Source organism: Misgurnus anguillicaudatus, chromosome 25 (assembly GCF_027580225.2).
Source record: "Misgurnus anguillicaudatus chromosome 25, ASM2758022v2, whole genome shotgun sequence".
Lineage (NCBI taxonomy): Eukaryota > Metazoa > Chordata > Actinopteri > Cypriniformes > Cobitidae > Misgurnus > Misgurnus anguillicaudatus.
In genome coordinates this window covers 16,892,010-16,910,948 of record NC_073361.2, presented here as the reverse complement: position 1 = coordinate 16,910,948, position 18,939 = coordinate 16,892,010, and the positions used below count along the sequence as shown (strand labels likewise).

At 36.3% G+C, this 18,939-nt stretch overlaps 2 protein-coding genes across 6 annotated transcripts in view; both read right to left on the bottom strand.

The window, feature by feature from the left end:
• Positions 1-800: 800 nt before the first annotated feature.
• On the bottom strand, positions 801-6,188 carry prdm14 (PR domain containing 14). The gene is made up of 8 exons (XM_073863949.1): positions 5,485-6,188; positions 5,219-5,269; positions 4,950-5,110; positions 4,547-4,814; positions 3,844-4,046; positions 3,390-3,491; positions 2,068-2,287; positions 801-1,335 (listed from the first exon to the last, which is right to left on the bottom strand). The coding sequence occupies exons 1-8, from the start codon at positions 6,143-6,145 to the stop codon at positions 1,202-1,204; spliced, it is 1,800 nt and encodes a 599-aa protein (XP_073720050.1). The 5' UTR covers positions 6,146-6,188; the 3' UTR covers positions 801-1,201.
• A 1,834-nt stretch (positions 6,189-8,022) lies between these two features.
• The window catches only part of ncoa2 (nuclear receptor coactivator 2), a 96,715-nt gene continuing 85,798 nt past the window's right edge, over positions 8,023-18,939 (bottom strand). For 3 of the 5 annotated variants that reach the window (XM_073863755.1, XM_073863756.1, XM_073863754.1), the window contains exons 18-22: positions 18,802-18,879; positions 18,246-18,717; positions 16,207-16,384; positions 14,461-14,641; positions 8,023-11,216 (exon numbers count right to left, since the gene is read on the bottom strand). In XM_073863755.1, the coding sequence (XP_073719856.1) occupies positions 11,202-11,216; positions 14,461-14,641; positions 16,207-16,384; positions 18,246-18,717; positions 18,802-18,879 (924 nt within the window). In that variant the 3' untranslated portion in view covers positions 8,023-11,201. The remainder of the gene's footprint in view (positions 11,217-14,460; positions 14,642-16,206; positions 16,385-18,245; positions 18,718-18,801; positions 18,880-18,939) is intronic. The other 2 variants (XM_073863757.1, XM_073863758.1) reach the window with 2 other exon arrangements.

Genomic DNA, 18,939 nt, shown 5'->3' with positions numbered 1-18,939 from the left:
CCATTGTCATTAATTTGCTGTTGGGGGATGTTCACTCTCCTCCTCTGCTGTCCCCAATACTATCATTTAGTAAAGCACTGTAAATTTACTAAAGGCCCTGTCTTGGGGAGGGGCTGTATTACCTCTCTTTTGCATTTCTGTTTGCTCTGCTTCAATTCTATACAAGTTCTTGATAAACAAACTGGATGTATCTGTTCTTATATAGCTTGAACAGGATTTTTCTAATAGTAAACACAAATGCATGCTTCAAATTTCAGATCTATTGTTTTTATGTTAATTTCCCATATGGATTGTTATGTTATGGAGAGAGAGAGATATTGAGAGAGAGAGAGAGAGAGAGAGAGAGAGAGAGAGAGAGAGAGAGAGAGAGAGAGAGAGAGAGAGACACATATGGAGAGAGAGAGAGAGAATACTTGTCTAATATCTTCATTAAAATATAGGAAACCTTAATCTGTTTTCGATCAGTTTAAAAAAAGTTGTTAAGATGATGTTTTTTGCACTCTTATATAATAATTTTAATTTTAAGTGAAAAAAAACATAGGTCATCTGATAAATGTGTTAATTTTAATTAAAATTAAACGAATTCTTATATACATTGCAATATTGACCTAATAATTCGTTAGGGAAATGAAAAAAATTTGGGAAAATGAAATATCGTGGAACAGTAAAAATATCATTCACATTTTTATCCATGATCAAAGCATTCACAAATTACATCTCATATTAATAATTTTATTTATTACTTAACAAACAGTTTGACAAACACCGACAAATATGACAGTAGTTACAGCTTATGACAAAGTCTGTGCAAAAAGTTTCTGACGATAGGATGACGTGACGTGTAGCGTTCGTTATTATTATTAATAAAAATTATAATAATAATTATATAAAATAATAATAATAATATAAAATAAAATAATGGATTCATCTTTAACAGGCATATTATTAACCGGCTTTGGTTGTGCAGCTCACTATTACACGTATAGATATTTGCTTGGAGCTAACTTTTAAAGTACAAAAACGTTCATTTCTATTAGCCAACAACACTTTAGTAAACACTTTAATAAATAGAAACAACATAGAAATAATATAATTAAGGAAAAGTATTTAAGATGTCAGTAAACTACATTAAATAAAATACACAATACAAACAACATTGATAAAGTCCTCTTTGGTGGGCATGTCTTCGTGACATTTCATTTTATTTCCAGGGTCTGTACTCGGAGGTGATACTGGTCATCCCTGGAAAAGAGAAAGGATCTCCAAGCTGTTTTTGAGAGTGTAAAGTGTTCTCATCTCCAGGAAGGAGCACAGTGTTTTCCAAAAGTGGGCGCTCTGGGGAAAAGAGTCATATATTAGCTATTATCTACGTCTAAGCAAATCATATCATGTCACATTTGTGTGTTTCCTGTGCAAAAATGTGATACAAGTTTTCTTACTTGTAAAACAGGTTTTGGCTCATTTAGAATGCAAATATTTAATCCGGTCCTCTCAACCTATCCCAGCCCTCCTTTGCACAATTTCTCTATTTGGATTACAGTAGGCTAATTCTTTGGTCCTTTTAAATAATTTACAGTTTTTTCATTCAAAAATATTTTAATAGCTTTTTTGCATGCCTATATTTGTGACCCTGGACCACAAAACAAGTCATAATGGTATTTTTTATTGAGATTTACACATCACCCGAAAAAGTAAGTTGGATAAATAAACCATTAATGGTTTGTTAGAACAATATTTGGCCGAGATACAACTACTTATAAAAAATCTGGAATATGAGGGTGCAGAAAAATCGCTTTTAAAGTTGTCCCAATTAAGTCCTTAGCAACACATAGCTTATTAGTAATGATAAATTTTTTTCTTCATGCATAATTTACAAAAAAAAATTGGCATAAAATTTTGAACCAGACTATACAATGTATTGTTGGCTATTGCTACAAATATACCCGTGCTATTTTATGACTGATTTTGTGCAGGGTCACATTTTACTTTTTTAGTCTACACGTACAGTAGACTAATAATAGATTCTAGAATTGGAAAGGCTCCCTACCCAAAATGTTTAACACTTACTTTTATGAGTCTTCATGTGATGTTTCAACTCTTGAGCTTCTTGGAAAGTAACTCCACAGACATCACAAGAGAAAGGTTTGTCTTTGGCGTGTGTTCGCCGCACGTGGCTGTCGTGGGCAGCGTGAGACGCGAACGCTTTACCGCAGTGTTTGCACTTGAACGGCCGCTCACCGGAGTGCTGCCTGATGTGGGTGCGGAGAATGCTGGACGCCGTAAAAGCCTGAGAAAAAAATAATACATTTTAAATAATTTCAAATAATACATCATATTAATATTAAAGAGATGTACATTTATTCACATAGCAGACGTTTTAATTCAAAGCAACCTTTTAATGAGGGCGCATTGGTATTTTGTCTTAAGAGCACAGGATAATACTCATGCTGACAGGAAAGAACATAAAAAATGGTGCTATATAATACTAAAAGCTTGTAATTATATAGGTGAACAATTTTTAGCGCTATATAGCACCTGTGTAGAACCAAAAGTGGTGCTAAAGCCAGACTTTAGCACCATTTCAACATAGCACAATAAGGTGCTACATGGGTTCTGTTTTGCACTAAAAATGGTTCCCTTATGATTACGAGCCAGTGAATCACTTTTAGTGCTATTTAGCACTATTTTTTCAGTGCATACACACAATTATATAAAAAATAGATTTTAAAAAAGTTCCATAAAAACTTCCACATCTACAAAAATTTTCTTTAGCGCAAAATGTTCGTCAAGGTGGAAAAAAGTTCTACAAATGATAAAAAGGTAAGAAATTGTGGAACTTTTAACTCTACATAAGAATTTTTTTTTAAACAATTTAATTAAATTTAAACAATTTAAAACTTTAATTACTTCAATCGAGCAATAACGCTGTAGAGTTTTGATTTTTTTTTAGAATGCAAATCCATTATTCCTTAAAATAAAAACAATAAACAATTGAATGAAATTAGGTTAACATCATAATATTGTATCTGTATTTATTGAACATTTTATATGACATTTACCTTTTCCTCCCGAAACGTTTTTTGGCTTACTGTGACTTTTTCAGCGGTACAGAGGGAGTGACACGGCGCATTAAAAAGGCTCTCGTCGCACGCGTAATTCACTCATTTCAAACAAAACGACAGACGAACTTTTGTCTCTTTGAGAGTCATAAATTAAAGCATAATCCCCATGCACAATAGCATTAAGGTGCATCTGGCATTAATTAGCATCTAAGTGTCTTCTCCAACGCTTAGACACGGGCTAATGCGCGTTCACATTCACCATGAAATGAGTAAAATTCTTAAAGCTATACTTTACTTCACACCTATGAAGGATTAAGCATTACTCACCTTGTTACAGTAAACACACTTGTATGGACGCTCTCCTGAGTGCACGCGCATGTGTTTGTTCAAACTGGAGGACTGAGAGAAACTTTTCCCGCACACGGAGCACTGGGGAAGGAGGAGAGATACATAAATTATTATTATTATTTAAGATTATTGTACAATAATATGTACTTTATTGTTTTTATTATGTTAAAATGTTAAATTCAAGAATCTTATGTAAACACATTTACATTGTCAGATGCATGTATATATTAAAAGTTATAAATGAAACTCGTCATGCACAAATACTATTTTTAGTTAGTATATTTAGTTTTTGGTATGAAAAATAATTTTTAAAACAGCCCCGTATCGGTTTAAAAGCATGCGCTTTGTGACGATTTTCTAAACCGAGAGCTGTTCTTTCAGCACCATATTGGTTTATGTGGATGTAATAATGCAAAAATCCTAACAGTTGTACCTTATGTGGTCTGTGTTTCTCGTGTACGTGGAGGATGTGAATTCGGAGTCGGTCTCTTTTCTCGAAAGACCTGTTGCAGAGGTGACAGGGAAATTTTCTGTCGCCCTGATCAACACAGCGCGTGTATTTCAAGTGTTTGTCTCTGTAGTACTTATAAGCGAAGACTTTACCACATCGATCACACTTGAAACCCTCTCCGGAATCTGGAAATAAAGGGAGCACTAAGTAATTTGCAAAAAAATCATTTATGATTTTATATTGCACATGCCATTTTGACTTTGCAACCTACACTCTAAAAACAAAGGGTGCTATATAGCACCAAAAGTGGTTCTTTGCTCGTAATCATAGAAGAACCGTTTTTAGTGCCATATAGCACCGGTGAAGCACCAGTGAAGCACCTGTGTAGAACCATATAGTGCTATGTAGAACCATATTTGGTGCTATAGTGGTTCTATATGGCCCCTATATGGTTCTACACAGGTGCTTCACTGGTGCTTCACCGGTGCTATATGGCACTAAAAACGGTTCTTCTATGATTTCGATCCAAAGCAACAGTTTTGGTTCTATATAGCACCGTTTGTTTTTTTAGAGTGTAGGGCCTACATTATTCATATAAATTTTCATATACATCTATGTAACTATTAAAAACATAAGCTAATTAAAATAGAAGAGACGAGAGCACATTCTTGTATTTCAGACATACCTTCAGCTGAAAGCTGCTCGTTGTCATCAATAAACTCTTTGAGCGTGAGTGGGATGCCCAAAAACTGCACGTAGCAGTCTCCGTACCAGACCAACAGTTCCTGGCCGGGTTGGATATCTTTGCAGGCCTCGTAGTATATCTGACCCTCACATTGCACAGCAGTCAGGTTCTGCTCCTCTGGAAAGCGCGCGCACTTCACCAATGACATCCAGTTCCCTGTCGCGCCTCTCCCATCCACAAAGTGACTCAAGCGACCATTCTCAAAAATCTTAACATGGAAATACATAAATAATCATATAATATAAATACCTTATAAATCAGTTGCGTGCACTATAGAACTAAGTGTGTTTTATATATAATTTATATATTTATATATATTTTTAAACAAAAAAATGATATTTACCTCCCACATGAGCGTGTTGTCATCGTAGGTTTTGATCTCACTCGTGTTCACTAGTTTCCCCTGAAATGGTCCAAACCTTGTGCTTTTTGGAATTGTGCTTTTATCAGCAAATACCCCATAATGGGAAAGGCTTCCACAATTAGTTTGGATAATCGATAATCCTGAAAAATTTAAGACACGCCATTAAATTGCCAGCAGTGACACTAAACCCTGAAAGAAAGGTAAGGAAGAAAATAACGAAAGAAAGATAAGAAAGAAAGTTCACATACCTTCTGGAAGTTCAAGTCCTTCAGTATCAGTAGGTAGATGATGTCGATCAGCTGATAAACAATATGGAAGAAAAATAAGTCACTATAATTTAAGCAACTAAAGATGGTGACATACAACATCTACAGGGATACACTCCGTAGAATTTACGTTATAACTATCTAGAAGCCTATACGTTCACATTTAGATTTTCAATACATTTTAATGATCAATAAAATATTACCAGAAAAGAAAAACTGCATGCCAATGTACATTTTGCTAGACATACCTGTGCCAGGAGGAAATGATAATCCAGAGATGGCATGGCCAAGATTTTGCCCCTGTTTTTTGGAATATCCGTACAGAACCGTGAAGAGGTCCTCCTCTGTAAAGCTATAGGTGCGAGGTTGTTCGGGAAGCAGATCTGTGGCCTGCAGGTAGATGAAACTGTCTTTACACGGAGGAGATGAAGTCGATGAAGACTTCTCACTGGACGGACTGCTGAACTCCGACAGTGAGCCAGTGATCCGCTCTTCGTGTTTAGAGTACGCTCTTTGCGAAGGCTGAACATGCTGAAAATATGGCATGTTGGACACGTTGAGGATCTGTTCGTGAAACACCGCAGTCTGGTGGCTGTTGTGGCTGAAAAAAGACGGAGTGCCCGTGAAATTGAACGGCATGATGGTCTGTGTGTCGGTCACCATGCGACCCAGAGACTTGAGCGGGTGGAAGATGTTGTGCGCGCTCTTGAGGACGTCCGCGTAGTGCGCGCCGGGGATAGACGGATAGAGCGAGAGATTCCTGTCTCTCACTGCAGGGTGAGCGGAGAGAGACACCGACATCACCACAGCCGATGAAGGGTGATCCCAAGAGAAATTCAACAGCCTTGGAGTCTTTTTGTATGCAGGCCTATATATTCTCCAAACGCAACTATACAGTGGAAGAAGCATATATGCATTTACTCATGAATGTCTGCTCCGGTAATGCAGTATATGAAAATTCACAGTAGCAGACACAAACAGTGAAGTTATAAATAAATATTTCTGCTTTCAGAATATTTCAAACAAGATGAATAAGCAAGAAAGAACAATATAGAAAGACTATATGTAAAACACGTGTAGTAAATTAAATCACAGATTTTACTCTTCAAAACTTTTTGGTATCTCCTGAATTTTTACAATTAGCAGTTTCAACTTTTTCATTTTAAACATATTCAGTAAACAGTGGCGCGAGCGCGCACTGGCAGATACTAGTACAGAGACTAATGAGGGTCATGACACTACAATTGAAGAACAGAGGGTCAGAAAGAAAGGTCAACATTAATGAAGCCTTTCCAACTCTTTTAAAAAGCATTATAGGTGTCACGGCCCATATATTTTCTCAGCTGTTTTTTTCCCTTTTTGCACACAAAGAGTTCCCCTTAATTTAATAGTTAAAACACCCAACTTTTTGACAAACAATTGTGTTAACAAAAAGTGTTAATTTTATACAAAAAAAAATTCTCACCAAACAGCAAATTTAATCAGTCCAGAGATCTGTCCTCTTCAGATTGGAAAATCTTAAAATGACTTGTCGACTCAGGAGGGTCTAAAATGCGCTCCTGTTTGTGTGAAGCCTGAGATAGGTCTGAAGACATATGGTTCAGAGTACAAAACCTAACAGAGATGGGATGCCTTTCTCGGGTCTGCGCTGTCATTGGTCAGTCTTGGGTTCATCCTCAGGGAATTGCACTTTAACACGTTCTTAGCACCACCCGACCCTCCACTCATACCTCCCTTTCATATGCATCACAAGTTCTCTAATGTGTTAACTAGAGGCGGACTATTAACGGGGCCTAACGTGGAGAATACGATAAAGGCACGAGTTTAGTAGCGGTTTCTGAAAAAGTTATTTAGAGCAAGGTGCACTAAAGGGACTTAAAATTATATAAAAATATAAACGACATAAAGCTATTAAGCTTTTGCTGTTTTATACCGTAATTGCATGGGGGAAACGAAAATATTTAAAATTCAGACATTTCTTCAGTATCCAAGTTGCACATCATTTTAATCCGGTTTTTATTTTAAGAGTGCATTAAGAAATTATTTAGTTTAAGAAAATGCATTAAGGAGTAAAGAAAAGCTTAATTACTTTAAGTAAAAAGGTTTAAGCCAAAATGTAAAAAAAAAATACGTTTGTAATGTTTGTAAAATTGTAATGAAACTGTTTTGTGAAATTAAACACGGTAATTTTGTTTACCAAAATAACAGTAAATAATATTAACAATGAAAAAGGTATAAAGATATACCGCAAATAGTTACGATGTCCAAACTGTTCGGCTATTATTATTTTATTAGTAGAAATAGTAGCAACATTTATTATTATAAATACTACATTTATTATTATAAATTCTTCAAGTTGGGTTATTAACCTTATTTGCGGATCCTGTAAGTGCCACGGGATTAATGCGTAGCAAGACCATGTAAAAATAAGAATAATAAAATTGATTACATTTACAGAACACCAATATTATCAGACAAGAAGGGACAACATATTCCAGGATTTATGTGATACAATTCGTTGTGTTGCTCAGTAACAGGTTGTTTTATTTTTTCACTCAAATGTTTTGATTTTTAAACATGCAGATAAAAACGCGTTTTTACGCGTAATCGGTAAAATAAAATTGGACATAAATCCCTATCATTAACCAAACTACCCCAAAAATAGCCTTTTTATTTTAATATTTTGATTTTTTTTAGCTTTATTTACTTTAAAGCCTTATGAAAGATGAAAAGATCACATTAAACATTTTATTTGCAAAGGTTTGAAACATCAGCCACTGAAACAATTTAAATGTTGCAATAACAGAATTCTTTATTTACAATTCAATTTGATTCAACATCAAATAGCATCAGCAAAGCCTTATTAGTTGACAACTTGCATAACTGTATTTAAATTTCTCTCGGTATATCTAACTTTGCATAAAAGGCTCACACTAAGATTACACACATCGATGCGGATGAACAGATGTTTCATGTGACCAACTGGAAAAAAAATACATCTCAGGAGCGCGCAACACTGTAAGCTTATAAATTACATATTGCTTCGATTTCCCATTGCATCATCTCCATATCACACATAACAGAGGGTAATCAAGACTGTACATATAATAAAACCCACAGCTGATCAAAAACAAATTATGGAAATATGAAATAATAATAATAATAATAATAATGAGATGAGGAGGAGAGAGTCTTGGTGGGTGGGAAAAGAGAGAAATAGATAGAAAGACAGGTATGCTGTAAATGTTCAAAGAAGTGGATGAGCAGTGATGAATTGGGTCAATCCTGTCAATGATTCACTATACAAATATAATACAGACAACTTTTGTAATATACAAGACAGTAAAACAGATCTAAGGCAATATGCTAAGTTTTAGCATTTTAAGGTTTTGCATTTAGCTCTAAGAAATTGGCAGACTATACAAAAAGACATTTAGAGTCTCAGAAAAAGCAAAGGTAAGGTAAAGACAAATCATTTTAGGAAATTCAATCACAGCCGTTACAATTTCATGTATTTCTTTCTTTCTTTATTTTAGGACAATGGCTCTCTTTTGTACTGATAAAAAGACTAAAAAACTCTGCACCACCTTCACATCATGGCTTATGTTGATTTCAAAATCGTGACAATCTTTGGACTTTGCAGAGGGTAGCTGTTCATGTGCGATTTTAAAACTGGCTATTCTCCAATATGGTTTCTGGATGTCCGTCTTTGTTCAAGGCATCCGACATTCATTAAAATCTTGGTCAAAAAGCTTGTGAAATAAATGAATGCCAAATAGAGTCCGTTTTAAATGACGATGTTAACAGATTCATTCGTTTTATTTTTGCAGATTTGTTTCTTTGAATTTACAGAAACACATTGGTGGACAGAGTGACCATTTCACCCAAATGATGTGATGTGAGTCATACTTGTATTTACAGTGTTCAAAAGAAAAAGCTAAAGCTATACCAAAACACCAGGTATATTCGTACACAACCACGGCACCTTTAGCGATTAATGACAGAGCTGGGACGTTGCAAACTTTAATTGTCGCTGGTAAATACAGTATATACTTAAAACATGTACTCTTTTAATACACCAACTTAAACACAGAGATGACATGGCGATATTTTCAGCGAAACTGCGAAAGCTGAAGGTTGAGGATCTTACCCCGATACAACCCTGTGTGCAGACATGAGACGAAAAACTAAACAAAAGTGGTATGTGTAAGTCTATCGTTCAAATTTTCAAGGTGAGGAAATTTTGGCTTCGTCTTCAAATATAAAACACTGTATTGCGTACGTTACAGCTTTAAGATTGTACACTTGACGTGTCCTGTAGTGATGAAATTCAGACATAAGCATTACATTTGCCATGTCTCATGAGGGTCAAAGCAAACAGTCTGACTGTAAATTTCCAGGTTTTGCCGTATTTGTCCGAGGACAAGAGGTTTGGACACAGAACAGTAACTGTGTGTGGACGTAAAACATCACACTGCTTTCCTATTTGGCTACACCTTTGGACTTAAAACCTGCTTTTCACTGAGATACAAGTAGATTCGGACATCGTTTGTTTTTAGTTTTTCCAAAATATAAACCACAATAAAAAAGTATCTGTCTTTAATACTGAGTTTGAACTGGGGAGCAAAAAGGTGTCTCCTGAAAAGTCCTGTACAAAAATTACAAAACAAAACAAAACAAAAAAATCTCAAGAAATATTTATTGCTTGTTGTCTTTTCTTACACACACCGGATTCTGGTTGTAAATAGCATCTGGCATTAAGCACATCACTCCACGCAACAAAGAAAGCACGCTTCAGTGTTGGGTTTATGGCTGTGTTGGGATCTTCTGGCGGGGTTCCCAGCTAAAGGCTTAGAAGCAAGCGAGTATCTGTACACTGTACACACGGCACCCTCCCAAACCCTACCCAGGAAAGACGGACCACTGCACCCCAGCTCCCCCTCCTTAGTACCAGAGAAAACAGCAAACCTGACTTCCTCATCTTCCAGGGCCTCACTCGTTAAAAAACAGTTAAGACCGGACATTGGGGAAGAGGAGGGGGAAAAAAAATCAAAAAAATAAATATCATACGAAAACAAAAATTTCCCCGCATTATTGGTATTTACAATCTAACAGAATTCCATTTAATTACCCATGAGAAGGAAAGTTTAAAAAAAATCACATTTTATCTGAAACTACTGGACCGAGGAAAATAAAATCCGTAGGTATGCTGAATAAATTCTCCAGAGGAATTCTGATTGCTTCCATGTCATTTTTCTCTCTATAACTGAATAGGAACATAAAGAAATCTACACTGTTAAAAAATCTATACATTCGAATAAAACTTAATTTAATACACAATAAAACCTCTAAGTTACGTCTAATTTTACAAACCATCATCTGAATTCTATGTAAAAGCCTTTTGGAAATCATTCCGACTTTATTTGCACTCTTCAAAGAAACCGAAAGAAAAGAAAAGAAAAAAGGCAGAACGGCTGAATTTCGAGCGCGTTTCAAATGCAGTCTTTCTGAACATCAGGAGAAAGAAGTCTTTCGGCCGAAGAAAAGAGAAAGAGGAAAAGTACAAGAGGGTGGAATACATTCATGGGAGACAAGGATTCTGATTCCACAGTTGCCGAGTCTTTTTTTTAGGGGAGACCTAAGTCACACTACGGTGAATGCAACGGAGCAGATTTGCAAAGGGTGTGTATGAGAGAAGGCCGTGCTCGACTGATGGGGGGAGCTCTAGGTCCAGAAGATCAAGCGTCAGTGTTTGTGTAAATGTGAGAGAGATAGAGAGAGAGTCCAACCCCGTTGAGCTCCAGTACCCCTGATGCATCCTCTATAGATGTCCAGTAGGGGGCAGTAAACAGGATCTCCAAAATCCATCTGGCCCCCAAATAGCAGCTTAAATAGCACAGCATACTCCAACATCTCCACAGCAGAAATCAAGTCTTCTTTACACTCGTATGTCGTCCGCCTCGGGTCAACAATACTTCTGCTGTGTAAAAGAAAAAGATTATATTATATGTTAATGTTTTCCTCATATATTCCTTTCTGACTGTCACAACGAATCACACTTGTATTATAGTATTGCACGCTGGCTGTAATAACCAAAAAGGCAAAGCCATATGCATCTAAACACAGCAATAAAAATAAAGTACTTCTTACAAGCACCTGGTTTTGTGTACCCCTCACTAAAATGTGTTGTAATGCCAAACTTTGTAATGCCATGAAGAGATAATTACAGCTATGAAACAGAGAGCAATAATTTGTTAAACCGTAGCTAATGGGAAAATGCTAAATTATTAAAAGACGAGTGATTATACACACGGCCTGGGAATGAATCAGTGGACTATTTTAAGGGCCTATAGACGTATAGCATAACATTAAGTGCACACGATCAAACCAATGCAGCTTGGTTAAATATTCATACTATTTAATGAATCTTAAAAGCTGCTGGTCTGTGTAAAACATAAAATCTTTATTATGTAACCAGTGAGAGAAAACAATACATGTAATAAATGATTAAAAATAAAGTTAGACGATTAAAATGCATGTAAAACAAACTCTAGATAATAAAGTATTGGTGCTAGCTTAACTTAAAACATTTCATTTAATAATGAAATATGTGACTCTGTCTGTGAAAACCAAGCTGAATAATTTTTTTCAACACAAAATAATGTAAAGAACAATATAACCTTGATATCTTTAATATAGTATGCAGTGCACAATAGATAGTGATGCGCAAATGCGTCACATGCGAACCCTGGCTTGAGGTCCTAATATCAAACCATTCCCACATTAGCACAAAGTCTGTCATGTCCGCAGATATGAGCTCTTTATCCACTTCAAACGGACAGTAATTGTGAGTGACCGATCCTATCGCTGGTCTGTTATGTCTAGTTTTGCATCAACTCTCTCAACACTGCAAAGTTACCCGGGCTAATTACAGTAAATTATTCAAGAGCTAGTCGCAGCCGACTATGCTATTTGGTGACCTCAGACACTTAAGGTCTGACCATTAGACAATCTATGTCTAATGGTTTGAGTAAATAAATGCATCCAATAAATCTACAGAGTATCGCTTTCACCCAATGCCTGCGTGGAGTTTAAATGCGCTTCATTAGCGCAGAAAAAGTTCGAGTTTGAGGAGCGCTGCAAAGTAGTTTCAACTACAAAGTATGTGAGCTTTTAAACCTAATTCAGCTGAGTGTGTGGAGCTTTACAGACAATAAACTTTCACACTATATGTGAAACGATGAGGTCAGTATGCTATTGAAACAAAGGTGTCACGTGACTGAAAAAGTGAGACAATAGCGAAGGTCATGTTCGAGGTAGCATGCGAAATGAGACTTTATTACAGCATCTCATGTGTTAAAGGGACACTCCACTTTTTTTTTGAAAATATGCTAATTTTCACATTTGAAAATTATTTGATTCTTACCATTTTGGAATCCATTCAGCTGATCTCCGGGTCTGGTGCTAGCACTTTTAGCATAGCTTAGCAGAATCCATTAAATCTGATTAGACCATTAGCATCGCACTCAAAAATAACCAGAGATTTAATATTTTTAGGGGTCAAGCCCATAATGGGCGAAGACCCCTATTGTATCCGTTAGTTTTCTTTTTCTTTTTCTTAACTTCCTGCTCCATTGCGGTCTATGGCAGCCCATAGAACCGTACGTAGGAAAGTTTTGAAATTTGGCACACTGACAGAGGACAGTCCAAATAATATCCACAGCAATTTTGGAGTCTCTATCTCAAACCCGCTAGCGCCACCAACAGTCCAAAGTTGCACTTACGTTTTTGCTTATAACTTCTGACCCGTAAGTCCCAGAAACGAAATTCTTGTTTCCTCCTTGCCTCAAGACGATTCGATAGGACCCAATGACGTAATTTTCCCTCATGAAAATTTTTCCGCCATTTTGAATTATTCGTAAAACCTACTTTTGCGAATTAAAAGAATTTCGATAAACCAATCCGTTGTCGTATAGCGCGTCAACCAAATTTACGTAGAGCGCAAAAACACAGATTTTAGGCTGTATCTTCACCAAACTTAGACCTATTGACACGACACTTGGTACTTGAGATGCCCGTCTGGAACTGAGGGTGCATGCACAGTTTCGTTGCAGCGCCACCTAGTGGCCAGACGAATGTTTTATAGGCCTATAACTTTGGCTGTAATCAACGTATTTTCATGGGACTTGTTTCCTTGGAGTTTTGAATAGTTGCCGAGTCCAACGATACCAAACATGCCAGGATTCGCCTTACGGTTAACCCTTTGCAGCAAAATAGCGCTTAAAAAACACGTGTGAATATCTCCGCGAGCGTAATTCTGATCGACTTGAAAACACCATAGGAAGAACTTTACCTTCTGAACAAAAAGTTCTATTGGCGTTATATTAAAATTTTCATCAGAAATGGCCGAAAATGGCAAAAAACAAAAAATTACCTTTAAATTTGCTGTTTTTTACACATAAATGGTTGTAACTTCGTAACGAAAATAGATTTTTTCACCAGATTTTATACACTGATGTATGAGCACATTCTGAGGCCACACAAAAAAAATGTATGCTTTCACCATTAGATGGCCTTATAATTGAACAAAACCTTTGATAACATGCCAGCCCTATGGTCATACAACTGTTTCTTCACTAAATTAAAGTGTATAGTCATAAAACTAGCTAGCACATCTTTGCATGCACAATTTTGTCATTGCGCCATTTACTGGTTTTTGCTTGACCCCGGTCAATATAGCTGCTTGCAGCCATATTTCTATTTAAAACTTGACTCTTCTGTAGTTACATCGTGTACTAAGACCGACAGAAAATTAAAAGTTGTGTGTGTAATATCACTACGCCTGCTGCAGCTATGTTACAGCAGCAAAGTCCTTGATTATTACGCCAGAAAGAAAAAAAGAAGAGTCAAGTTTGAAATAGAAAAAATATTAAAAACTCTTTGGTTATTTTTGAGCGCGATGCTAATGGTCTAATCAGATTCAATGGATTGTGTTAAGCTATGCTAAAAGTGGTACCGCCAGACCCGGAGATCAGCTGAATGGATTCCAAAACGGTAAGAATCAAATGTTTAACTCTAGGGGAGCTGAAAAATGAGAATATTTTCAAAAAAAGTGGAGTGTCCCTTACAGTAGAGCTTCAATTACAATATCTGATTCTACTGTAATAAAGACAAAGCATTGCTTTTGTAACAGACAGTGGTGTGTGTGTGTGTTTCGGTCTAACCTGTTCAGGGCCCATGTTGGCAGGTCCAGAGTTCATAGAGTTCATGCTCATCTGGTTGCCCATTTGGCCCATGTTGCTCGAGTTGGTGGCCATGGGCACGTTAAGGTTCATGCTGTTACCGTTGTACATGTTGTTGCTGGCCTGCTGGCTGAACTGAGGTGGTGACTGCTGAGGGAACATACTGGAGAGGGAAGCAGATAAAGTTATAAGGAACTTTCGGGCGGTACTAGGAATGACACATGATAGTCGATGTGTCCGTCAGTCTCTTACATTATAAATGTAAATAAATCCCTAATGCTGCAAATCGACTAGTCAGACATTTTAATTCTGGGATAAACTAAAGCAGGGATGGGCAACTTTGGTCCTGGAGGGCCAGTGTCCTGCAGAGTTTAGAAATTTGCTTCAATAAACTCAAAATAAGTGCTTACTCACTCAGTAAGGTAGCTGTTGTAGAGTTTTAGTGTAGGAATGGGGTAAAGATTAAAACATTTACACTGTAAAAAATACTTTGCTGCCTTAAATTTTTTGTTAAATCAACTCATGTCAACAGAGATGAGTTGTCACAACTTATAAAATATAGTTGAGAAAAGTCAACTTAATTTTATAAGTTAAAACAGCTCACCTGTAGTTATGACAACTCATCTCTAGTCAAGATAAATAATAGTTAGTTAAAATGACTTATAATTCCGAGTTGATTCAACAAAAAAATTTAAGGCAGCAAAGTATTTTTTACAGTGTAGAATATGACTTAATTTTTTTACAGTGTATGTGCTATATATGTAATATGCAAGCTAGCTGGCAACTAGTTAAAATTATGAATTGTTTCTCATACTAAAGTTTTATCAAGTCTTTTAATATCCAAATAAAGTTACATAAATTATTTGTTAAAATGAGAAAAATGTCTTAAATAAATTTTTATAAAGATGTATATAAAGTTTAAATTAATATATATATATATATATATATATATATATATATATATATATATATATATATATATATATATATATATATATATATATATATATATATATATATATATATATATATAGTATATATATATATATATATATATAATATATATATATATATATATATATATATATATATATATATTATATATGCAAAAGTCTTAGGTCACCACCACCAGACTTCTTGTTTTAGAAGTTTTAATGTCCATCCATATTTATTTTTTCAATCTATTTTATTAAGATACAAACAGAAAATACAGGAAATATGTACAAAAAATAAAAAATTACATTTTCAGGTGTAAATGTCTTCTTTAGGCATCGTCGTGTTTAGTGTGACCTCTCTTGGCACTAAACACATCTTGAGAGTTTTTGAGCAGAATGAAGTAAAAAATTATTTCTAATTTTAAAGAAATTAGTCCATTTAATTTTATTTAGGTTTAAGAGATCCTGCAGTTTCCTGCTATTGCTCAAGGAAGAAGAGTTTATCCTAAAAACTTGACACATCAGTTTACATTTTAACACAGTTTTAATACTATATACACATTTCCTGTATTTTCTGGATGTATACTATTAAAGAGACTATGAAACAATTATATATGATTAATATAACATTGCAAAAACAACAAATCTTATTCTGGCATGGTGGCCTAAGATTTTTGCACAGTACTAGTATAAATTTTATAAAGTAGCATAAATATGTAATATATTTTAAAAATCTGTATCGTTTAGACACAGATTTGACTGCTGAACTTGCTCTGTGTGAGGTAAGAGGTACCTGTTGGCGTTCATGTTGCCCTGCGTCCAGCCATTCATGTCAGGGGAGGACTGGAAAGAGGTGTTGCCCTGCGCCTGTTGCATCATGGGACTTTGGGCGTGGCCCATCCTGGGAGACATGATGGGGCTCTGAGGGGTGGCGGCTCCGCCGAACCCACCATCTGACTGCTGACTCATACCTGATGTGCACATACATATATACACAGGGATGAGGAGACTGAACTTTATTTTAAACAAACATACATACACACATACATCGGAGAATACTTTTATAACATTTATAAGCAAATGATTACTCTTTTATACAATATACACACACATACACACTCTCTCAGACAACACACATACTTAACAACCTCTTGCACCTAGAGATGATTTATCATCTATGAAAGTCTAGCAGCATCAATTATTTTAAATTAAGGCTGTCAATTTAACAATCATTTAGTGAGATTAAATTAAACAGAAATAACATGAAGGATATTAATCATGTGCTCTGACGCATGTAAAAATTATGATGTAAAAATTATCCTAACACCGAATACGAGAAAATGGCCCCTTAATCTACCTGAGATAGATTAACAAACTCAATTGCAAAATGGATTGCTGTGGACTGTAACAACAACATATAAACTTCTAAAGCCACTTTTTATATCGTCTATTTAAATACCACAATAGCAATCGTTTTGAATTTTCTTCATCTGAAGGCTGTTCTGAGCATCGACATACTCTTCAATGAAATAATGTGAATAGCACATAAATAATCAAATAATAATTTCAATTGATTGACAGCACTTTTTAAAATAAATGATGAAACACACACACACACGTTTCAACAATACAATTAATAAGAATCTTTCGGTTTCCTAACTAATTAGCTGATCATCATAAATTTCAAAGCAGAAAATCACACAGATCATATTGAGAAGACTTTCAGATCATCTCCATAATCAAAAGTGAGGAATCAGGAGGGACGGACGGACGTCTCTTGTGACAATAGAGGAGTTTAGAGGTGTTATAAGCAGGCAGTGGGTCAGTGTTAAACATGCAAGTTAGTGTTATTGGCTTAATCAGCCAGAGAGAAGGAGTGGGTTGGGAAATGGGCGGGGATGTGGGCGGGATTGGGGAGGGGTCGGTTCACCGCATAATTGGTTTAAAAATCAACTGCTCCGCTTCCACGGATCACCATCAGCCAATTAGTCTAGGACACAGACACCAACACATGACACAGCAAAGGCACAGACACGGCTCAGTTACCAAGATTTACACAAATTATATAATGGCTCGGACAAAATCTGTAGATTTGTTGCATAAAAAGCTAATTTGGGAATGTTAAGTTTTATTTAATATTATATATTATATGCATTTAATTTCTTATTTCTATACGCATTCTATAATGTTTTTGTAGTATTTGTATAATGTATCTTAAGTAAAGCTGCTTTGCAATAATAAACAAGACTATATAGAAATACAGTTAAATTCAACTTCTCTGCATAGGTGCTTAGACAAGAAGTGTTGTTGACAATAACCCATAATATTCTTTAAATAATTTCATTGCTTCATTTCATGTGGTGCAGCTTTTAAGCTCTCTTCTGCCCTCTAGTGGCACATTCAGCTGTAACCACTATTATCTTTCCTGGACACTACATGATGGAAACTTCTTACTTGTATAATATAAAGTACTAAATTACCTAGTGCTTGACTAAAAAAATGAATACATTTAATATTTATTTAAAGTACCTAAAATAATTATCAATAGGTATTTTACTTTGACAGATTTTCAAAAGCGAAATAAATTTTAATAATTTACACAAATAATATTATATGTGGAATTTGATCTATAGAAAATTAAAATTATATGACGTGATAAACTGTGTAAAGCATCATGTGCCTAACTTACAGTATTAATAATTAAACCATCTGGACGCGACTCATTTTTCACTGCACGGTCAAATCACACAAGTTAGGCTTGTAGCGTGTTTGCTCGTGTGTGTGTGTATGAAAGCACGTGATACACAGACAGAGAGAAAGAGCAGGCAGTACCTGAGCTGGGGAACTGAAAGGCACTGTGCTGCATTTGCGGGCTCATAACAGCCCCAAACTGTCCGCTCAGACTGCCCAGCATCCCCTGGTTAGCTAGACTCATCTGAGAGCCATGCATGGCGCTGTGGGAGAGGAGCTGGGGGGCGGGGAGGTTGGGGGAACCGGGGGAGAAGGGACTGGTGGAAGGAGGCGGCGAGGCCAGTCCTGTACCGTAGTTGGGCGGATAGGGGAACTGCTGAGGATTGGCCTGGGGTATCCGCGGGTTGTTCATGGCTCCGGGCATGCCCGCAGCTGCGGCGGCGGCCATGTTGGGTGGCATGTTGAGGCCCTGCGCCCGCATGGCCATGCTGCGCTGCTGCTGCTGTTGTTGCTGCTGCCGCTGTTGGTCCAGCTGGCGCTGATGGTGCTGGCGTAAGTGGTTACTCAGCAACTCTCGCTGCCGCTGGGCGAGCATCTGGGCGTTGATCGTCCCCTGCGAGACAAAGCACATGTTACGTGAATTTCAGCAAGGGTCGGTTGACGTCAGCAGGAAGGAAGTGAGGTGCGTCTGACGTACCTGATTGGGAACGTTGGGTCTTAGAGGTAGGTTCATATTTGACACTCCAGTCATTTGATTCATTACGGGCTGTCGATTCTGAAATGATACGTATAAATGTGGCATGATTAGAACATCATAAATTAGCATTTTATTATT